Source organism: Microcaecilia unicolor, chromosome 4 (genome assembly GCF_901765095.1).
Source record: "Microcaecilia unicolor chromosome 4, aMicUni1.1, whole genome shotgun sequence".
Classification (NCBI taxonomy): domain Eukaryota; kingdom Metazoa; phylum Chordata; class Amphibia; order Gymnophiona; family Siphonopidae; genus Microcaecilia; species Microcaecilia unicolor.
The window spans coordinates 289102577-289127265 of NC_044034.1; the positions used below are offsets into that span (position 1 = coordinate 289102577).

The following is a 24689-nucleotide window of genomic DNA, read 5'->3' on the forward strand; positions in this document are numbered from 1 at the left end:
GATATCTGTGAAAGGAATGGCCTCCAGTACCTCCACAGGCTTTGCCATCTTTAGTTTTGCTTCTTACAAGATCAGTACTTTAAGCCAGAACCCAGGCCCCCTTCCAAGTTGAACTTCAGCCTCCCCATGCTCATATAGTCAGGGCAATTTCTGAATCCATTTCCTTGTGTGAAAAGCATTTTTTCTTGTGTAAATCAACTGTTGCCTACCCTATATGCTGAAAATAGTGCACGCATAGTGCAGTGATGCATATACTTTTTCCTGCATTTGAGGTAGCTAGTTTTCAAGATGGGATTAGGTAGGGGATTACAAAAACAAGCAGAACTTTCATATTTTCAAAGTACCCACATAAAAAAAAGGCAGAACTGTGCATGAGAACTTTTTTTTTGTAGTTTTCAACATGAAAGTACATATATAATTTCACTTTGAAAATTAGTTCTGAGGAAATTCTGTGCACAATATTTGAAAATTCTGCATACTTTATTTGTAACTTTCTTTTGCAGAATTCCTCCATTATAAGATAGTGCTTTCATCTCCCTCTTCCCCCACCCCATCCACCTTGCTTCAGCCTCCCCCCCCCCCCTTCCCATGCTGTGTGCATACACACACCCTTATCCACTATTTTTTAGGCACATCCCTCCCTCCCTCTCTCTCTCTGCATACCTGCACACACACACACCACTACAACACAGAAGAGAGAGGAACCGTACAGCTGCATATTGGCCTGCTTCCTCCTCCTCCTCCGTACTGGGCCCGACTGTTCCATTGAGCCACGCAGGCCTCCATACAGCCATACGGCTTAAAGGAACCGCTGGGACCAAGGCGGCAGAGAAGGCAGAAGCAGCCCGATGTACGGCTGTTCAGTTGCCGCACTGTAGTGGTGCGTGTGCAAGCTCCACATCAGCAGACTGCACAGAATTCTGTGTGGGAAAGTCAGAATTCCCCGCAGTCTGTGGAGTAGGGGAATTCTGCATTGTGCAGTAAGTAGGAGTAACTAGTGCAAAGTCAACAAGTAAAAAACATTCATAGACCTTGCGGTCTTATGGTTGATATTGAGAAATGTTCCCCCAAAGTTTGGGTTTTAACCGTCTTTACATGCAGATCTAGCAGGCCCTATACAATCATATTTATTGCTGTTTTGGGCTGTAATCTCCACTCTGATAGTCACTCTCAGTCCTTGAGGGCTGCCATCAGGTCTGGTTTTCAGGATATCCCTAAATAATATGCATGAGAGAGATTTGCATGCCTCATACATCCATTGTATGCAAATCTTTCTCATGCATATTCATTACTAATAGTACAAGGGTTATAATTGGCTATAATTAGTCACACTGTATCATCTACTCATCAAATCCACTAATTGTATGTATTCTAAATATACCACACCAATTTATTCTTTGAATATTTATTAAATAATATATCCCCATTCAACCTCAGTAGATCTCACATATCACTCCATCCAAATCTTAAACAACAAATCATCTAACTCAACTGTATAAGATTGTCCCAGGATTTAATTAATCCAAAATAATCCTCGACAGGTGCCGAACGTCGGGCACTCCACTTAGTTTTTCATGACCATATCCCATTCACAAAGGTCCACTGTCCAATCAGTGAAAAGATTCATTAGATGTAATGACGGATATATTGAATGGGGATATATTATTTAATAAATATTCAAAGAATAAATTAGTGTGGTATATTTAGAATACGTACAATTAGTGGATTTGATGAGTAGATGCATATTCATTCATTAGGGATATCTTGAAAACGTGACCCATTGGCAACCCTCGAGGACTAGGAATGTTGACTAAGGTCCTAGCGGCTTCCTTGAAGCACAGTGCAGTCATGCAAATACTGTTTTGGGTAAATACTCCAGTGGCTTTATGGTGCAAGTTACCCAGCACTTCATTCCAATCCTCTTTGTTTATCTTCTGCATTTTGAATTCTGTCACTGTTTTTGTCTCCACTTCCTCCGGGAGGGCATTTCAAATATCTACCAGCTTTTATAGTCCACATTTCCTTGTCAGTCAATGCGGGTAACAGAAACACAGATAACAATTTGCATTTGTGTACATAAGCACTCTGTCCTGGAGACTCCAAAACATCAGCTCCTCTTGTACCTCATTCTGCAGACTTACTGTATCCTATTTCTGAGCTGGGATGTACCACTTTTAAGCCCAGCATTTTCTGCTTGGGTTCAGTTAGATTCAGCTTTGTTGGCCATGGTACCATGAATTTTATTTCACAACTACATGGGACATTTTCCTCTCTTGTGTTCTAGTATCTCATAATTTGAGCAATCCATGGCAGAAACAGTCCTTGTCTAGGAATCGCAAAGTGTGTCTCCCTCTGGAATATAGCTAATATGGTCTGGTCGGTAGGTGTCTCCATTCATTGAGGGCTCAAGCTGCAGGTACTGTCCTGTGCTGCAGTTGTCACTAAGTCACCAGGCTGTCCCCCCTTACAGGGGTTTGGGCTGCAATTTCAATAGATGGGTCAATAATAAAAGGTAGCAGTAGTGATGAATTCTATGATGAACTGAATGTCCGGGTACATGATATATCTCAGAGATGATTCTGGTTGAAGGTGACATTAGACAGTTTCAGCCTTGTCATGTAATCCATAGATTGGAGAAAAAGTTAATTTATATACAAACAAATACAAAACATTCTTATATTCTGCTACCACCATAAGTTTTGTGTGGACAATTCCAGAGAATTACAAATTCATATTAAAACATACCAGTAGAATACCTAATTAGAATTTCTTAAACAAAAAAGCTTTCAGCAGTTTCCTATATAAGTAATAATTAGTAATCAGTTGAACTTGTGCTGGTAAAGCATTCCAAGTATGAGCTACGAGAATAAACTTTTGGAACGAATACCCCTCGGACATGGATATTGCAATAGCAATAAATTTCTGAGCACTTCTATTCTACGTGTATTAGAAGAACCTATTGGATTTATTTATTTATTTGGATTTTTTGCTTACACCTTTTTCAGTAGTAGCTCAAGGTAAGTCACATTCAGGTACACTGGATATTTCTCTGTTGCAGGAGGGCTCACAATTTAAGTCTGTACCTGAGGCAATGGAGGGTTAAGTGACTTGCCCAAGATCACAAGGAGCAGCAGTGGGATTTGAACCAACCACCTCTGGATTGCAAGACTGGTGCTCTAACCACTAGGCCACTCCTCCACTCCTAAGAAATCCAACATATAAAATGGTGCATGCCCATACAAAATCTGCACGCATAGTTTGAATTGGATACAGACTTCTATTGGCAACCAATTTAGGTTCACCAGTAACGGGGTAACCTCCCCTCTAGCACTCTTGCAGCAGTATTCTGTACCAGCTGTAATTTCTTTATCGAGGATTTTGAGCAACCCAGATAAATGATATTGCAGCAATCCAGTTGCCCTAAGATCAAACTTTGAACTATTAACTTAAATGCTGATGGATTAAATAACCCTCTAATTCTCTTTAATTTTCTTAATATCAAAAATAAATTTTTTAAATCAAGATATTAACTTAACTCTGGGGATAAAGTATTTGACAGAGTGATTCTCAGAATCTTTAGGCTAGTCTCAAATGAAAAATTTGGATTACTCAACTTTAGAATGTTATGATTCCAAATGTTTGTCTGTTGTCCAATCATCAAAAATGTAGTTTTCTCCTTGTTAATCCATACCACCAAAAGATTAATACAATCTGTCTAGATACTATATCTGCTGATTGAACTATTGGTAATAAAACTGTTATGTCACTGGCATATATAAATACCTTATAACCGGCCTGGGTTAAACAATGTCCAAGAGAACTTGACAACACATTGATCAAAGACAGGGACAAAAGGGACCCCACAATCAACTTTACACAAATCAGATTGATTTCCCTCAAATCTTACTCTATATGATCAATTGTCCAAAAAGCCCTTAACCCAGCTCAGAATATTTCCTCCAATCCCAAAAGAACTGAAAATAGATAACAAAATGTTATGGTCAACCAAATTGAAGGCGCCTGACTAGTCAAATTGCAATACAATTGCCCAGAGACCTTTTCTTAATAAAGATTTTCCCTCCGCCCATAAAGTGCCTACAACTGTTTTCAGTTCTGAACCTTTTTGCGAAAGCCTGACTGAGAAAAATGCAAAAGTTCAAACTTTTCCAAATATTATTGCAATTGATTTGTTACTATGCCTTCTATAATTTTAGTGAACAATGGTATAGCTGCCACTGGCCTATAATTGGTTACTTCATGTAATCCTATTTTAGGGTTTTTGGGCATTGGAGTGAGTATTATGTTTCCTTCTTTTTAACACCCAACAGAAAGGACTTAACAAGGATCTGGGGTTCCTAGCCCATTATAAACCATAAAGCTGTATTTCTCTGTTGATCACCCTCCCCTCACCTATCTACACCTATCCTGTTAGAATATCAATGATATGCTTTGATGTCCCCATGCATACCTCCTACCCACCCCCATCCTCCCACCCTGTCAGACTGTCATAGTAATGCTTGAATGTTTTCACTTATATACACTGTCAGCTAGCACATTTGCTTATTTCCGATCTGACGAAGAAGGGCAACCTTCGAAAGCTAATCAAGAAATGTATTAAGTTATGTCCAATAATAAAGGTATCATCTTATTTTCTTTTCCATGTTTTATTTTGTTTGATTTCTATTGATAACCTTAAGAGTGGATTAACACGGCTACCACACTCCTCTACTTCTTTTGCTGGAAATTTCCCTTTCAAGAGCATCCAATTTGTTAACCATAGCATAAAAAGGACTGTGCCTTTTTCATCAAATATAATGGACAACTGTCCCGAGGACAAAATGCTGAATAATATTTATTAAATAGCCTGGTAAACTCTATGAACGGCCTTTGAGTGACAATGAAGTTATAAGTGGATGAGATATTAAAATGAGCCCCAAGTGAATTTATAAACATGTCCTAAGACATTTCTCTCTTTTACTGTGTGGTTCTGTGGTTTCTCCTCCTTGGGTTGGCATTGCCATCTTTTTACTTTACCTGGAGCTAGTTGAGGTCATTGAGGCATATTTTTCTCTGGCACAGATATGCCACAGGGCGCACAACAGGTGTGGTGTTGGATGCGGGGGATGGTGTGACACACGCAGTCCCCATTTATGAGGGCTTTGCTATGCCACATTCCATTATGCGAGTAGATGTTGCCGGGCGAGATGTGTCTCGCTATCTGCGCCTGTTGCTGCGGAAGGAGGGCTATGACTTCCATACATCAGCGGAGTTTGAAGTGGTGAAGACGGTAAAGGAGGTAAGTCTGACACTATGGAGAGAGAATGGGGAGGAGTTAGAGATGGGAATGGGGGTTCTCCCTTTATCAGCTTCAGTGACCTTGCCAAGCCAATTCATTTTACTGTGTGTCTTTTGGGGCAGGTCTCCCCTTATCAGTAGTTGACTTCTAATCACACGTATACAGCTGGAATTATGTTTTTAGCAATATGATCCGTTTGTGCAGTTCCACAGTCAGCATCAGAATGGAGAGGGCAGGATGATAAGTGATGTCTCTCACAGGTGTTCAGGTTGCAGAGGGCAAGATGACAATGGTGGTGATCATGATGATGTCTCACGCTGGGTGTCAGAAGTGGAGTGGGCGGGATTGCTGATAATAGTAACATTATCTTATGTTGGGCATTGTAGCTGGCATGGGCAAAGTGGTAATAATAAAGGTGTTATGTTACAGGCATCAAGAGGGAAAAAAAACAGGGTAATGATGGTGTTATGTGTCATTTGCTGGAAAAGACAGGGTGACTGATTATTCAAACTCTTCATTTAAAAGTTGTCTTTTCTATAAAGTGCCACTGAGTTATTCAGTAAGGGATAGGCAGATGGGAATGATGCCACCCATCGTGATAATGCTGCATAGTGACCACAGTCATATACCCCTTTCCTTCTCTTGATACAGAGAGCCTGCTATCTGTCAATTAACCCTCAGAAGGATGAGACTTTGGAAACGGAGAAGGTTCAGTACACACTACCAGATGGAAGCACGTTAGATGTGAGTACTAAGGAGACATTGCTCTCTTTCTCTTTCATTTTTTAGAGTTTGGGCAAGTTTTGTAGCTTTCTCGGGCCCTTTTATTTTTCCAATTCTGAGAACACTTTTCAAAGGCATTTTCACACATATAACAGACTTTTATGTACTGAACTGGGGCTTTTGAAAATTGCCCAATACATATTCATGTTCAAAAACTACTCATTTAAGTGTATCAGGAAGGAGTTCCTGTGCATGATTAAGGTAGAGAGTATGCTTCCTTTTGGAAATCTTAACAGTATGTGTCTCTGTGCATTAGGTTTTACTGAAGAAAGTGACCCACAAACAATAATTGCAGATTTGTTTATGTACTTTTCCCAAGTCTGTTTTATAACTTTATACATGGAGTGTCAAATTAAAAATAATAATCCCAACATTTTACCAAATCCCATGATGAAGGTTTTCAGTCATCATAAACAGCAACCTTACCCCTTTCTGACAGTTACTTGGAATCCCCTCTACCTTCACTCATCCCATCTACCTGGGCACCCAGCAACTCCTTCCATAGCTCCACCTGCAAATAATAAGAAGTCATAATCATGATAAATTACAGAATATCCTCACAATCCCAAGAATGCTATCAATTTTTTGCATTCCCCCCATCTTCTTTGTACCGCTTATTGAGTATATCCATAAGCATTTCTGTGTGCCCAGTATACCTCAAACTGGATCTCCAGTGATTTAGAGAGGGAAAATACTTTTTCCAATGTGCTGCTATTTCATAACAAGCCATCACAGTCCTCATCGTTACCATCTTTAGTTTTTCCTACCCTATATTCTTGGGGACCATTCTGAACAGAAAAACCTTTGGTTCTTATCTCACCGTCACTCCTTCTAACTCCCCTATGTCTATGCCATCTGTCACTCCTTTCCAGACGCCCCTTGCATTTTGAGAAAGAAAGTCCCCTCTTTTTGACAACTTCATCAATAGCAGTTCAACATTCCAGAGAAAATAGCCTTTATTCTAGAGGGGATTAAATAGCCTGTAAGGTATTTTATATGTATTATCCTTTATTAGGGTAACACAATGGAATAGCATATTGAATCATTGTTCTTTTGATTTAATGTTGTTGCTAATTCAGACTATACAACAGAAGTTGTCCCAAGATAAGCCGATCTTGGAAGACAAATTAAGTCATGTGAAATCTTTGGCAGAGTATGAAAAATGTAAAGAGGAATTCGATATCAAACTAGATAAATTTAAAAAAGAAATCAAAACTACTAAATATAAAAAGATTCAACGAGATCAAAAAGATTATAGTGAAGGCTATGTGTATAGCTGGCAAAAATCAAAGAATTTAGATCAAATGACAGAAAAAGGAAAACATGTGGGTTTTCAATTGTCTAGTTCCTCAGGTGGTGAGGAGGAGAAAGAAGATAATTCGGAAGGGGAACGGAATTGGGGAATGACTACCAGACGCTCCAGTGTACGAGGACGAGCGAATTGGAGAACCAGACATCGCGGAGAATCGAATTACAGAAGAGGGATGAGAACACGACGGCGGGACGACTCGCTGTAATTAATTTATCTAATTATCAACTTACAGCTATTGAAGAGTCGGTGTTATCCCGAGGATTATCGTTCGTCCCTACTTCTAAACATCTTCCTTTTCAATTTCGGGTGGAATTTGAGAGATTTGTTCGTTCCCTGCAATTAAAAGTTTTTTTCAATGAGATGGAGGATTCTGGAGGAGCTTTTTCGGATTGTGTAGCTAAAAGTAAATGGGTACCTCCTGGTCCTATAAATACGGTTATAGCCATCTTCAAGCAACTTGTTTGAATGACGTGGAACAGATGGAAATGACTCAATTCAGAGGTAGGATTAATATGACTATGGAAGAATTTAAGGCAGTTCAAACGCTTAAAAATGAAAGAACTATAGTTATAAGAAAGGCTGATAAGGGGGGAGCAGTCATCATTTTGGATAGGGGATATTATGTAAATGAGATACATCAACAATTGTCGGATGTGAACACTTATCGGAAGTTAAGTGAGGATCCGACGTGGGATTTACTGATAAAAGTGCAGAAGTTAACAAAAGAAGCAGAATCTATGGGTTTCTTAACAAAAAAAGAAAGAGAATTTCTATGTCCACTGCATCCAGTTATTCCCATTTTTTACACGGTCCCTAAAATCCATAAACGACTGATTTCTCCCCCAGGAAGGCCTATTGTATCTTCCAGAAACTCTTTACTTGAAAGATCTTGTAAGTATACAGATTATTTTTTACGACCAGTGGTACATAAGTACATAAGTAGTGCCATACTGGGAAAGACCAAAGGTCCATCTAGCCCAGCATCCTGTCACCAACAGTGGCCAATCCAGGTCAAGGGCACCTGGCACGCTCCCCAAACGTAAAAACATTCCAGACAAGTTATACCTAAAAATGCGGAATTTTTCCAAGTCCATTTAATAGCGGTCTATGGACTTGTCCTTTAGGAATCTATCTAACCCCTTTTTAAACTCCGTCAAGCTAACCGCCCGTACCACGTTCTCCGGCAACGAATTCCAGAGTCTAATTACACGTTGGGTGAAGAAAAATTTTCTCCGATTCGTTTTAAATTTACCACACTGTAGCTTCAACTCATGCCCTCTAGTCCTAGTATTTTTGGATAGCGTGAACAGTCGCTTCACATCCACCCGATCCATTCCACTCATTATTTTATACACTTCTATCATATCTCCCCTCAGCCGTCTCTTCTCCAAGCTGAAAAGCCCTAGCCTTCTCAGCCTCTCTTCATAGGAAAGTCGTCCCATCCCCACTATCATTTTCGTCGCCCTTCGCTGTACCTTTTCCAATTCTACTATATCTTTTTTGAGATACGGAGACCAGTACTGAACACAATACTCCAGGTGCGGTCGCACCATGGAGCGATACAACGGCATTATAACATCCGCACACCTGGACTCCATACCCTTCCTAATAACACCCAACATTCTATTCGCTTTCCTAGCCGCAGCAGCACACTGAGCAGAAGGTTTCAGCGTATCATCGACGACGACACCCAGATCCCTTTCTTGATCCGTAACTCCTAACGCGGAACCTTGCAAGACGTAGCTATAATTCGGGTTCCTCTTACCCACATGCATCACCTTCATACATCAAGGACACTTCGCATTTTTTCAAATTTTATCTGGATTAATCATCAGCGAGGAGACTCTGTTGGCCACTTTAGATGTACACTCATTATATACTTCCATTCCTCAGAAAGAGGCCATGGAAGCTGTAGAAAAAGCGCTAGAAGACCGTCCCCGCCCACATGCAGTTCCCACGAATTTTATTATGGATTTGGTGGAGATTGCGTTGTATAATAATCATTTTATTTTTGATAATGAATTTTATCTCCAAATTTCAGGCATTGCTATGGGGGCGTCTTTTGCCCCCTCAATAGCAAATATTTTCATGGGACAGTTTGAAAAACAATTTGTATATACTGCTGAAGGGTTTGATAAGGTTACATACTGGGGACATTATATTGACGATGTCTTTGTGTTGTGGCAAGGGGCACAAGAGGAATTGGAAGAATTTGTGAATGGCCTTAACAGTTGTCATGCTTCGATTAAATTTGAAAGTAATTGTCACCAGAAGAATATTAATTTTTTGGATGTTCTAATAAAGAAGGAACATGGGAGCCTCAGAACAGATGTTTTCACTAAAAGCACAGATAGGAATGCATTGTTAAGGTTTGACAGTATGCATCCATACCATGTGAAACGCAGTTTGCCGTTTTCGCAGTTTCTGCGTTATCGAAGAATCTGTGACACCCCTGCACAATTTCAATATTCTCCAACAAGGTTAAAAACAAAATTTAAAGAACGAGGGTATCCAGATAAATTGATTAAACAATCGTATAAGAGAGCCCTATATAACCATAGGAAGTTTTTATTACAACCGATGGATCAGGAACGAAAGAAGAAAGATGTAAATGTTACTGTTTGTGTGTTAAAATATTCAAATCGGTCCACACAAATTGCCACTATTTTGAGGAAACATTGGAACGTAATGTTGACTCATCCAGCTTTTCGTGATCATCACTTAAGGGTGTCCTACTCTCGTAATCGGAATCTGCAAGACCAGTTTAGTTATGGATATGTATGGACTCAGAATCAAAATATGAAAGGATGACACCGGAGATGTGGTCACTGTTCTATTTGTTCCATTACAAAGGAGGGATCTTCATTTACCTCTACATCTGGGAAGAAGTTTGAGTTAAGATCTAAAACTTCTTGTGATTCTATGAATGTGATATATATTTTTTGGTGTCCTTGTGGCTTGATGTATGTAGGTCATACAACGAGACAGTTTAGAACTAGAGTCATAGAACATCGTCACTGTATTACAAAGATGAAGTTGGAAGCACCAATGACACGTCATTGTGTCCATTTTCAACATCAGTTTGATCAACTGACCTGTATGATTATTGATCAGGTGACATTGGGTATGAGAGGGGGGGATAATAAAAGCATTCTATGGAAGAAAGAACAATACTGGATTGAATCGGAACATTGAATGGAATGCTTATTATTAATTTGTGGTTAGCCACTCCCTGGGGGTGGGGTGGAAGGAGCTCATTGGAGCAAAGCAAATTCCCAGGGCGGGGTTTCCCGTTTTGCATGAATGACGTGGTCAGGTTTAAAATCTGAGTCGGCGTCTGTTTCCACTTGCGCCATCTTGTTAAGTGCAGGTATGAAATATTTTTGGGACTGTTTGGCGATTTGAAGAGGTCCATGTAAGGATCTATCAAGGTGCCCTTCCTGAGGCAGCCTATATATTGGCGAAACAAGGCACACTTGTTGAAGGGCGACACGGATGGTGTCAGTTTTGCAGACTAAATAGTGCGGAGGTCTCCCCAGCCATATTATCACCAGCCTAGATCTAAACAACTATTGAACCCTGAAGTTACAGCGAAGAAGACAAAAGATAAGTGAAGGAGATTTTTGAAAGAGATTGAAAAACATTGAATATATTTCCTTTCACACTTTTTTATGTTTTTTTGGCGATACTTAGTAACTTTGGGTACTAGGGATTTAGGCTTGAAAGTGATTTATAGGTTTGGGGTTGTATGACACTGGGTTTATTTCCGGTGTTGGTGGTTTTGAGGGGAGGTGTTTCATTTTGTTTTTGTTCTTTATTAGTGAAGGAGAGGGAGAGTTTTTATACCATTCTGTTTTTCTCATATATGCATGAGTTTTTTCGTTTGTTTTTTTTTCTCTCACTCTGCTCACTGGAACCAATGATAGTACTTTACTCCGTTTGTGAAATAGTGGATGGTGCATTGTTTGTGCAGCATTTTCCCTATTGGGAGATTTGAGGTTCCTTGTTGATTTATTAATAAAAGATCTCGATTGTGTGATCTGGGAACAACAATTTGAGACACCTGCAAACACTTAATTTCAAACCTTTTTTGGATATTTAGAGTTTTAGTTGAACGGTTTGAATTTCCCTGGGTATATTAGGGTACTTATTGACATCTTCCCTGCCATCTGGTAAATCGCTTTTCAGATCTCTTCAAAAAGTTTCTCCCAAGATCTTTTCCCATTCCCTTTTGAAGTGGAACTTGGTACACTTCTACCCTCATAGATACACATAAGATTATGGTACAGTCACAAAATGTTTCCATCTCAGCCACCCCCTCCTTCCATTCCCGATGTATACCACATTTGGAAGAAAACATGGGCAACCAGCCGGAAATGATCTTTGTTCACACCAATACTGAAGAAAGGAGATCTGACTGATTGTGGAAATTATCACACGATTTCTCTGATCCCAGATGCAGCAAGGTTCTACTCAAGATAATTCAGTGGAGACAACAATCATACCTGGAACAAGAACTTCCTGAAGTTCAAGTGGGGTTCAGGAAAGGGTGAGGAACAAAAGACATCATCACTGATGTGAGATGGATCCTTGAAAAGATGAACAAATACCAAAAATGTATTTACATGTATTTCATTGATTACAGCAAGGCCTTTGACAGCATAAATCATGAAAAACTCTGGGCCACAATAAGAAGCATGGGTATGTGAGAACACCTGATAGTTCTCATACACAACCTGTACATTGATCAAGAAAGAACAGTTCAGATGGAACAAGGAGAAACAGAATGGTTTAAAATTGGCAAAGATGTACAACAAGGCTGCATACTTTCCCCATACCTGTTCAATTTATATGCAGAATAAATAGAGAAGCAGGACTGTGTAGTAGTAGACTCTTCAACAACCTTTGCTGTTCTGATGATACTGTGTTTCTGGCTGAAAGTGAAGACAATTTGACCCTCTGCTTATCAAGATAAAAGAATATAGTATCAAAATGGGCTTACATCTTAACATGAAGAAGACCAAGATCCTATCAACTGGTAAAATCAATAATTTAATTCTTTATGGAGAAGTTATAGAAATAGTAAACAATGTCATTGTGCAACAAGAAATCAAACAATGTATTGCTCTTGGCAAAAATTCAACTTGAGGAAACCATGACTTGGAGAATGTCATGTGGATGTGAAAGTTGGACAGTGAAGAAGTAAGACAGAAAGAACATCAACGGTGCTAGAGAAGAATACTGCGTATACTATGGATTGCCTGAAGAACAAATCAAATGGCATTGGAGGAGATCAAACCTAAGCTTTCTTTGGAAGATCAAATGATTAACTTTCATACTTCAGACACATCGTTTGAAGAGAGAGATCATTAGAGAAGTTTATCATGCGTAGCAAGGTTGAAGGTCAGTGCAAAAAAAATGACCAACAATGTGATGGATCGATACATAACAGCTATGGATGCCACTCTATCAATGATTAGCCACCAGACTGAAGACTGAACACAGCTCAGAGTAACTAGCCAGAGGGTCAGCATGAGTTGACACTGACTTGATGGCACTTAATAACAACAGCAACAGATTTCCTTATAAATTGCTGAACCTGCTTCAGCTGCAAAAAGTCCCTTATGGGGAGAGAGAATTTTTCCTGGAGTTCCCTAAAGGACATAAGATAACCAAATCTAATTCTCCTCACCTCCCACCTTGCATACAATTCTTTTCCTCCCTGGACCAAAATCTGGTTCATATCTAATTGGAGCCAAGGTAAGTACCACATTTCTCAGATCATTCATCCTCTACCTACTCCCATACTCCCACTAGATATTTTGTAAACAGATTTATTATATCCCTTCTGCCAGCCCACCCAATATTCATGGAAGATATCCCAGCTTTCCCTTTTCCCACCAAAACTGCTTTATCTGGAAAATATGCTTAAATTAGGTAGTTATATATTATAGCCTACAGTTGGGTAAGGCTAATCCACCTCCCACTTTTCCCCTATACAATATAGTTCTCACTACCCTGGCCTTTTCTCCTCTCCCCCCTCCACCTCCTCCAGTATAAACATAGCTATGCCTTTCTCTCTCTCTCTCTCTTTTATTTTTTTATAGAAGCCAAGCTCCCTGAAGCACTCTCCCCCTTGCCCCCCCCCCAAAAGAAAAGCATGTATATTTACAAACATCACATCCCCCCCTGATATTCCCCCTTCGCAGCCAAACACCTACCCTTCTTGTCTTTATATATCCCTTTTACCTGGAATTTGAAATCCTTCTTGATCAAAATAGCCATCCCAGCCACTTTAGCTCCTTTAGCAACCAAAGTATTACAAAATATTTGGTTATACTCTTACATAAAAACTTTTTAAATTTTTCTTTCTCAGGTGTGTTTCCTGTAATATCACCACCCACCTTAATCTTTTCAACTCCTTAAATATTGCTCGATTCTTTTTGGGATCATTCAGTCAATTTACATTCCTTGACCCCACTATTTTAACATTTTCCCCTCCCAGTATCCCCTCCTCCTCCTCCTCTTCCACCCTCTTCTTTAGTCAGTTCTCTTGTGCTGCTTCTTATATCCATAGCAACTGTCTCACCTATGAGAAGCTCACTTTACCCCAAATTACCTCCCTTATACTGTACTCTTCCCCACCCCAATCATCTCTTCCCATTCCATCACATCTATTCCCCCTCCCCATAGCTCAGTGCAGCTCCCATTCGTAGCCTTCTTTCATACCTCCTTTATCCCCCATTCAGTTCCAGTCCATGAGCCAATAATCTCTTTAAGGCAATAATCTTTTGCCGCCTCCGCCTCTTCAGACCACCTCCTTCTCATGTTTCTCAGCTCCTCCATTTTTTCACAGTTGTTCCTCACCTCACTCAGCACCTTTGAGGTTTACCCAATAGGTGTTGCAATCTCTTGCCCCATACTGGAACTCTTGGCCAATTCCACTGTGGCCAATTCCCATGAGTTACATCTATTTCCCTCTTTCTTCTCAGGCCACTTATTTGCGCCTTTCTGAGCACTTCCCCTGCCTCTTCCACTGTGGTGATCCACTTTTCTGTCCCCTTAAGTGTAAGGAGGCCAAATGGAAAAAGCTACTTGTATCTCCTTTTCATAAATATTCCTCACCTCCTTTATTTCTTTCACTGCAGTGTCACTGCTGAGATATCATTAAAAAACTCCATTGTGCCATTCATCCGTTGTGTTGATCTTGGCTTCCTTGGTTTTCGCATGACCTCCTCTTTCACTGAAAATTCATGTAAGGCTGCAATAATGTCTCCAGGCCTGCTGCTTCCTGTGGCCGCAAGGTTTTATGGGCCTGAGTTACCTTTGCCTTCACTGGTCCACTTCACTCTTATCTCTCTGCCGGATTTTCATAGAGTTGATACACTAGATTACCAAAGTCTACCCAGCTTTTCACTTCCAGCACCCCCAGATTCTAGTAATATTCTAGATCTTACACTTAGAAAGTTGGGAAGACAATCTTCCAACTGTAATCCTTCTTGCATCCTTGCAAGTTCTTAATCCCCCTTGCTGCTTGTGCCTTCACTTCAGCTCCTCCATTTATCCCCTAAGTCTGCCATGCCCTTTCAGATCTCAGTTAACATATCTTATCTTTTCTTTCTTGTCAGTATCCATTGTTTTCATCTCACCCTTTGTAAGCACTTCTTCTCCATGTTCCACAGCTTTAGTGTTTTCATGGTCTGACTCTGGCTCCAGCTGCATAGTCATCTGACTTGCCATGCTGCCACACGCTCACTTCTCAGAGCCAAGTTCCTTCTCCACCATGCAGACCAATTTGAAGGGTTTTAATGTCTTCTGCACTGACTTATCCACTCTGCTAACTTTACTGGATAGATTTCCAGGCAGTCACAGGTGGTTTGCTAAGTTTAGCATTAAATGTCATCAGCCTTCCCAGAGCTCACCTGTTAAGTCACCATTTCCTTGGGTGATGTCACTTCCTCCATCCCCAAGTTAATTTTTAAATGGAAATTGTTTTCCCTCTAAAAGTACTACTGCTACTACTTGCTATTTCTAAAATGCTACCAGGCATATGGTGCACTGGACAGACAGTTCTCCACAGAACGAATAATCTAGTCAAGACAAACATACATGACAAACAAGAGATTCTAGTAGAATATGAGTAGAGAATAGACCAAGATGTAAATGGAACCCCAAAAGGGTGAGTTTTTAGTCTGGATTTCAGTATGACAGAAGGGAGCATGATGCATTGATTTGGGAAGTTTGTTCCAGGCATATAGTGTAGCAGAGTCAGAATTAGTAATGTAGAAGAAGGGCACAAATAACTGTGACTTGCTAGATGAACAGAGTTCTCGAAGAAGATTACAGGGAAAGAGAAGAAAAGTGGTCAGGAACTGCAGAGCAAATGCATTTACAGGTGAGCAATAGAAGCTTGAACTGTATGCAGAAGTGATGGGGGAGGAGGAGTTATAGTTGAGAGGAGATAAAAGCTATCTGCAAAGTTTACACATATGCATTTTGTTTGAAGGGTGTCTCTGTACATTTCCATCCCTCCCTCTTTCCATTTCTGTCTTAATTTACTAAGGATGTGTCTCTGAATACTGGAGGTAATGACAGTGTTCCTGAAATCAGATTGGGAGGAGAGGGGGGTGGGAAGAACAAAGGGCGACCCCAGCAGCTCACTGCACATGGTCTTTTGTGACAGGTTGGTCCAGCCCGCTTCCGAGCCCCTGAACTGCTGTTCCGACCGGACCTTATAGGAGATGAGAGTGAAGGGATCCATGAGGTGCTGGTGTTTGCCATCCAGAAGTCAGATATGGACCTACGACGGACATTGTTCTCAAATATTGTGCTCTCTGGTGGATCCACACTGTTTAAAGGTACTTTGCAAAGATAGTTTAGTTTATTAAAAGATAATCTCAGTGGTGTACAATTAAAATCAATAAGAAAGGGGGGAAAAAAGAAAAGAACTACAAAATAAGATGGGAAATTTAGGTTTGGGTTGGAGGGAGGGAGGGTGTGTTTTTTTTTTCTCTTAATTCGACTCCACAGCTAGCCTGTTGGAGTTGGGTTGGCCGGGAGTTGGGTAGGATAGGGGGTTGCTAGAGTCCTAGGGGCATTGAGATGTAGGTAGGATCTTTTCAAGTTTATAAATTTTTGTTTCTTGATAAATACTGGAAGTATATACATGCTTGCCAATCCCTTGTATTGAGGCTATCTTGTTGTTTTATGATGTAGCTTGCAATTGAGAAGTTTGAGAAACTTGTATTGTTTATCTTCCTATATGTTGTATTTCTCAATACTCAATAAAGACTTCTAAAAATTAAAAAAAATTATAAGATAGGAAAGATAGACAAATCTTATATCAACCCCCCCCCCCCCCCCCAAATAAAAAAAAGGCAAACACATACAAACCTCAGGAAAGAAGCTATCATTGATCTGGAATTTGGTCTTCAAACACCATGTGGAAAAGGCTTATTTAAACAGGCTTTAAATTTTGTAAGATTCCTTCAGCTCGAAGGCTGAGCAGAAGTTGGTTCCATAGATAGGATGGTTGAGTTCAACTCCCTTGCCCAGGAACCTCATTCATGGCAGGTTTTATTTGTCTTCAAGTTCTGAGGACATGTCAGGTTCTCAGGTTCAGAGCCCACGGGGCCGGGCTCTGGAGCAAACGTGAGCCCTTGGGCTGCTGACGAGGAGCGACAGCAGCAGGCAAAACCCACCAACCAACGCTGGGCAAGCACACCGACACCGGCAGGGACTGCAGGCACCGCCCAGCGAGCCAGAACACATGGACTGGAATCCCCCGGACTGGAGGACACAGGACTGGAGCACTGGACTGCAATCCCCCGGACTGGAGGACACAGGACTGGAACACACACCGGACCGGAACACACTGGACTGGAGCACATTGGACTGGTCCGCACAGCTTCACCTGCGCTTAGCTACTAAGCCCCCCAGAAGTTGAGCTCCTGGGTTCGAGTAGCCGGCAGGACTTACTGGATACCGGATGACACAGGGACCAGGACTGGAAACAGAAGTGCTCCTAAACCTAAACTGATCTACGTGCTCCCAAGCCCTAAACCAGCAGGAGTGTTCCTAACAGTAAACTGACAAAAAGGACTTCCTAAGCCCTATACTAAACAGGAGCTCCTAATCCCTGCTCAAGAAAGGGACTTCCTAAGCCCTAAACTAACAGAGCAGGGAACTAAACACAAAGCTAACACAGGTGCTACTAAGCACCAAGCTACAAGCAGAGCTTTACACTAATAAGCTAAACACAGAACTAACCAGCTCCCTAAGCACTGCTCTAGCAAGCTAGATACAACTAACAAGGTGCTTCCTAAGCACTACTCTGGCAAGCAACCAGAAGAGCTCCTAGCACTAAAAGGGAAGACAGGAGAGCCACAAGGAAAAAACAGGGAAGCTAACACATAAGCCAAAAGTGCTTCTAAAGCACCAAACACCAACAGCAAAGACTGCAATAGCACAACCACCAGAAGTACTTCTAACAGCAAACTCTGCAGTGTTCCTAACAACACCAAACCCTGAAGTACTTCTATCAGCAACAGAGCTTCCAAAGCCCTACACACAGCAATGCTTTCAAAACCAAGAGGGAAAAGCAAGAAAGCTAAATACACAGTCACCAGTGCACACTGCACTAACACTAACCTGGCCCTTAGCAAAAGCAAGCAGGGAAACTAGACACAAAGTCAGAAGTGCACACTGCACCACCCTACCTAAACCAAACACCACTGTTGCAAAGGCCCTGAAGGAAACAACACCACTTCCTTATCAAGGCCCTCCCTGATGATGTCACACTCCCTAGACCTAGGCAAAAGCACACTGACCCAGAGAGGCCCAACCCACACCAATGCAAAACCGTGAAACACTTGAAGCCACTACACCCAAAGAGAGTTAGAACAACTCACACTACCCACACAGGTGCAGTATAGTGAAACAATTAGAGCCATGCTGCTGGAAGCTGCCAGCACAGAGAGACAGAGCCAGCTCAGAAAGGACAGAGAAAAGAAACAGAAGCCAGCTAAGAAGCTGACCCCCAGGAAAGAGGTAAGTTTGAGAGGGGTTCAGACCCCAATCATAACAGGACATCATGTTAGCAAGAATATTGTTCCATAATCCTAGTGTCTTCTTACTTATGAAAGTCATTCTAGTACAGAGCAAGAAGATTTGTACATGTCCCAAAAAGTATTAAGAATGCCTTATATACATAGGCCTAATTTGAAAGAGTAATTGGGCACTAAAGGGTGGTAAAACTGTTTTTTATTTTCTGTTTTTAGCTGAAACTAAATCTGTAGCTGAAATTCCATGAAAATAGTTTGGCATGCCCTCTTCTCCCCCCCCCCCCCCCCCCCCCGAGCCTACCGTACAAATCCTGGTGATATAGTCAGAGCAGGAGCGATCCCCAGTCAAAATGGGGAATTGTGAGACTGCCTCGGAGTCATGATAGCCATTTTGCAGCTGAAACTGAGATGGGCAGGAGTGATTTGGATCACTATTAGCTATGCCAACTCCAATCCCAAATGGCTGCTGCAGTCTCCCACAACAGTCTCATGAAACTGCCATGGGAAGTTGCAGCAGCCATTTTGACTGCAGAGCCTGCATAGCAGGGGCATAGCCAGACCTCGGCGGGAGGGGGGGGCCAGAGCCCGAGGTGGGGGGGGGCACGTGGCATGGGCCCCCACATATTAAGCCCTGGCCCCCTCTACATTTGACCCCCCCCCCCCAGCCGCCGATTCCCCCCACCCCCCACCCCGCATCAGGTATCTTGTTTGCTGGCAGGGTTCCACAACCCCCGCCAGCCGAAGAGTCTTCTTCAGCGCCGGTTGAGTCTGGCACCTTTGCTGTGGGATTATCTGTTTTGAACTCCTGACGTCCTGCACCGTGCACGTCCTGTATGTAGCCCCGTGCAGGATGTAAGGCGTCAGAAACAGATTATCACACAACGAAGGCACTGGAGTCGACCAGTGCTGAAGAAGACTCTACGGCTGGCGGGGGCCAGGGCTTAATATGTGGGGGCCAATGCCCCCGTGGCACGACGTAGCTACGCCCCTGCTGCATGGACAAGAGCGACTTGGAATCGCTCCTGCCCCAACAAGGCCAATAGACTACCAGGGTTTGTAAGGTCGGGGCTGCTTTTGTTTGGTGGGGGGAGGCAGAGTGGGAAACGCTTTTGTTTGGAGGTGGAGGAAATGGGGGCTGCTTTTTGGGTGGGGGGGGGGGAGTTTTGGGTTCAGCTGAAAATGCACCAGCATTTTCAGCCAAAACTAAAATAAAGTTGAATTTGAATTTTGGGCTGGTTTTGGCGTCAAAACTGAAATGTGTGGCACAGACTCTTGTCAGTAGGTATAGATCCTGAAACTTATTTTGAGAAAGGGCGGCTAAAGATCGGATGAGATCCTCTGAAAACTAGCTGCCTTTTTGCTCTGGATTTTTTGATGAATATTTCTCCTCTCTCTCTGTTTAAGGTTTTGGAGACCGCTTACTCAATGAAGTGAAGAAATTAGCTCCAAAAGATGTCAAAATTAAGGTATGAGTGTGATAGAAATGGTCTGTCTATTTCCCCTGCCTCCAGTTCTGTTAGTTGATGAGAAATATGGGGCAAGTCTGTAAGCATATGTTTAGAAGACCAGCATGTAGAAGGCATGTGTGTGTACTTAAGTGAATATATATGCTAGCATGCTGCCTAAGTGCTATTCTGCAAATACCCGCTTAACTTCCATAATGCAGATTTGCAAGAAGGGATGTACACAAGTGAAGAGCTTGACCGGGACATGGGCAGGCTCCCACTTACACACATAAGCCATGCACATCCCTTTCGCACTTGGGCACGCACACCAGCTCTATGGCTGGCATAAATGTGCGTACCGTATACCAGGTTAAGCTAGTATTGTATAAAAGATAGGAGTCACCTACTTTAATTAGTACAATAGGTTCCTCTCATGCACCCTCCAGGCCCCTAATTGGAAGAACCAAGGTATAGAATTGCCCTGTTACTGCAGAAGGGACTGTGCAAAGTCCATATGACACTACGGGGCCCTTAATTTTAGTCTTGTCCCTAGATGAGGTCAGTACTTAAATGATATTCCTGACACTTCAACTTCTCATGTAGCACACAAACTGAGCCTGTTAGATCTTGCGAGAAATATGTTGTAGCCACGTGTTCTATCTGGTAGTATACTCTGTCCACTGAAAATGTGTCCTTGTATCCTGGACATAGACGGGAGTGGAGATGCTTGCACCCAGCACCCGGTGGGAGAGGAAGCATGCACGTGGAGTAACCTGGCCTCACAGTGGGTGCTACATTGCACAAAATATCAGGTTTAGAAAGTCCTGTCTGGATCAGCCTGCTGTCTGAGGCTTTAGTTGCTTTTTTCACAGTACTGAGGAATACTGTAGCTAATTAGAATGCTTCTTCATATTTTATTGATTCTTATATGTGAAAGGATAACTAATGTAAAACGCAGCAAACTTTTCCATATAGTCAGTAGACTATGCTAGTTTTGTCTTTCTCTTATCCTGACTATGTAATTGGGACACTGAGGCACACTTTTTAGCCTTCTTTCAATAGGAGGAGAGCCTGATGTCTTGAGTGTATTACATTTTTTAGGGCCAACCCCAGCGTAGAGCAATCACCTAGGGCAACAAGAGCCATTGCTTAGAATACCACGTGGCTTCCAGATAATCCAACACACCCCCTTTATCTGAGGAGCCTTGACTGCGTGGCAGGGCACCCACTTCAGAACCGTTATTTGTGTGTGCACCCCTGCCCCCCCCCCCTTATAACTTTTAAATGGTTTCAGCTACCTCAGTCAAACTTGGTACAGATCTAGGTTCTTTGGGGACATATTAGACCAGCACTTATCAATCTTTCTGTGGCCGTGACAGCCCCCCCCCCACCCCAAAATCACAGATCAGTGACATGTTTATGGAGGGTCTGCCCAGGTCACGACAAACACAGATTTCTGGGGTCATCATCCACAGATTGGGAGACCATTTTTGGGAGTGCTGTAGGGAGGGATCTGGGGGGGGGGGAGGGTGTTTGTGATATTTTGCCACAAGAAATGAATGTAGAGTCATACTGAGGTGAGATGAAATGCTGCTCCTTCTACTTGTTTTTTTTTAATTACTGTATAGTCAGAAGTGTCAAAAGCTATATGTAATTCCATCGTTTATATTCCATTTTTACAATCAAAAGAAATACAAATTGGAGTACAGGTAAAACAAACAGCAAGTATAAAACACAAAACATAAATATAGAATATAAGCAAAAAAAAAAGTGATACGATACAAATTTAAAACATAAGTTAAATAAAATAGAGTAGATAAACATATAAAACAACTATTATTTCAGCCCAATTAATATTTTCTCCTTGACTATTCCTCCCAGTCTAATTTAAAATGTTCACTTAATAAACCCAATTTATATTTTACCACATCTAAACCTCCAAAGCTGACTTCAAATGTTCTCCGGAAAGGCAAGCTTTTAACTGATGACAAAATACAAGATCATCTGTATCTCTTAATTCCACCAGGAGATTATTCCACAACTTGGACGTAGCTCCAGAAAAATGCATCTTGAATTCTTACCTGAGAAAATTCTCTGGCTGCTGTAGCGCTAGGACATAAAGAGAAGTGAAATATAAAGTTCTTATCAAAGGGTACCATTAGCTACTCTGGGCCAATAGCATGAATATTCTTAAAGATTAAACTCAAAATTTTAAACGTAAGACGAGCTTCCAATGGAAGCCAGTGCCACATAGTATAGTAAAGGAGTAACTCTGTCCCTGTACTTACTATATATCATCATCTTAGCTTCTAAATTTTGGACATTCTGGAGCCTGCTCTGTAGGTCAAAGTAATACAAGGCTTTTACTTGATTTCTGTTACTGATGATCAGCTCTGTGGCTCTAAAATGGAGAAAATGGGTGGCAGCACCCTAAGAATCCAAGACCATATGAGACACTTGTCACTGTTTCCTTCGGTCACTTTTCTTGACATTCATTTTTTATTCCTTGCAGATATCTGCCCCACAAGAGAGACTGTACTCCACATGGATAGGGTAAGACTGAGATGTTGGCATGCTGAATAGTGCAGAGCTCCTATGTTCTAGAGCAGGGGTGTCCATCCTCGGCCCTCTCCAGGTCGGGGTTTTCAGAATTTCCCCAGGAATATGCTTGAGATCTATTTGCATACAATGAAGGCAGTGCATGCAAGTAGATCTCATGCATATTCACTGGGGAAATCCTGAAAACCTGACTGGATTGCAGCCCTCAAGGACCAAGGTTGTGCAACTCTGCTCTAGAGAGAGACCGCTCGAAATTCAGCGCTATTTAACCGGCCAGGAGCGGCTCCTGGCCGGTTAAATAGCCTTAAACTGGCTAAGTACTAATATTCAACACGAGATAGCTGGCTATCTTGGCTGTATATTAGCACTTAAGGCCTTATTCTATAAAGGTTGTGCTCCTAAATTTATGAGCATAATTTATGCTCATAAATTTGCACTCATAAAATGTATGTAGGAACATAGATTATGCTTGTAATTTAGGAGCATAAATTAGGAGTGTAAATTTAGGAGCATAAACTTTGTAGAATAAGGCCCTTAGCGGCTAGCCCGATCACTGGCTATGTCGCACAACATAGCCAGTTAGCTGATCAACTAGGTTTAGTGACCAAATGACCCACATAAATAGCAGGTCTATCTTTGGCCATTATAACTTAGCCATCAGCCGATAAATATTGGCTTAACTGGCTATGTGAGTAGCGGCCAAAAAACCCGGAAATTCAGTGCCAGTCACCGGATACATTCTGGCATTGAATTTCCAGGTTCGCTGCTGACCACGGGAGGCAGCCTGACTAACTTCCATGGTTTGAATATTGGCCCCAGAGAGACTGCTGTGCAGCCCCTTGTCTCCCTTCAGCTTACCCCCACCCAACCTGAAATACTGGTGTGTTAACCTCTTGTTTCTTGTCACTGTATTAGTCTTGGATCCACTAGCTGTGTTAGCTCCTCATCCCATCAACCCAACTCCTGCTCTTTTTAACTTCTCCCCTCCACCACAGTTTTAATACATTATCTTCTCTGTCTCCTTCAGTGGCTCCATTCTAGCCTCACTGGACACTTTTAAGAAGATGTGGGTGTCAAAGAAAGAATATGAAGAAGATGGAGCTCGTGCCATCCACAGGAAAACGTTTTAGGAAAACAAAACAAATTATTTAAAGTCTCTGGTCTGGGATCCTCCTGCAGGTTATGGCCCTCCTCTCCTGTAACTATGTGCAATCCAGAACTGCTTTTACAGCTAGATCTTCCTGTAGCAGGGTTGGGCATCTCATACACTGCTCCCTCCCCCCCTTCCACCCCTCACTTGTAGCAGGGCCTGGAGCCGTCTGCACTTGGCTGTCCTACTGGAGCTCTGTATTTTATGTTTAAGATCCCCATTTTTCTCTTGCATGCCTAGCATCTCAGATGGGTCCTGGAATCATTTTATGCCCTTAACTTAAGGGAAGAATAGATAGAATTCAGGACTCTTAAAACAAGAATAAAATCCATAGATGCTCCTAGCAGATTTGGGGGTGGGGGTGGGCAGGGGGAGAGATGAAGTCATTATATTGCTAAGGATAAGAAACTACACAAAATGCATCCTTCCAAGAGACTGGGGTGGGGGGGGGGGGGGTTCAGTGTCTCATTTCACTTGACCGTAGCAGGGGACATGAGTCTAAAGTTGCACCAATGAAATGAAAAGTTAATTTGGCCTATAGCATCATATTTGCTACATCCTGGATAAAAGTCTAGAGAAGGGACTTAATATTTGGATTATTTGTATCACTCCATATTGCGCTTTCAGCAGCTTTTTATCTTGCTAGTTATGTGACCTTGCCACTAGCAGCCTGATGGGTTTTACCTTCTAACCATTTGTGACTTCAGTTTGGATGAAATCCTGTAGGCTGCACCAGCCTTTCCTTCCCCCTCCCAGTTTCTCATTCAGTTATATCAAGAGAAAGCTCAGAGGGTCTTATAAACATTATAGAATCCTTCCAGGATCATTGATTAGGCTTTCTATGGCTTATGGGTATCACACTGTCATCTTTCACAGAAGTGGATCCTGCAGCCCTATTTACCCCTTGCATTACCTGTGCATGCTCTCCCTAGCTTGTTCTTTCGCTCTCCTCCTGCAGTGTGCTTTTGCCTTGGAGGATGTAGATGGGGAAGCTACTTAAAATTAAATGGATTATTTTCTGAATGCTGATCTTACACTTGCTCTCAAATAACCAGAGCCCATTAAAAGTTCAATAAATATT

General features: G+C 41.8%; 1 protein-coding gene across 1 annotated transcript in view; it reads left to right on the top strand.

The window, feature by feature from the left end:
* ACTR1B (actin related protein 1B) overlaps positions 1-24019 on the top strand; it is a 44014-nt gene extending 19995 nt beyond the window's left edge. The window contains exons 6-11 of the mRNA XM_030201669.1: positions 5080-5296; positions 5948-6040; positions 16075-16249; positions 19859-19920; positions 22412-22452; positions 23486-24019. Of these exons, the coding sequence (XP_030057529.1) occupies positions 5080-5296; positions 5948-6040; positions 16075-16249; positions 19859-19920; positions 22412-22452; positions 23486-23588 (691 nt within the window). The 3' untranslated portion in view covers positions 23589-24019. The remainder of the gene's footprint in view (positions 1-5079; positions 5297-5947; positions 6041-16074; positions 16250-19858; positions 19921-22411; positions 22453-23485) is intronic.
* Positions 24020-24689: the final 670 nt, after the last annotated feature.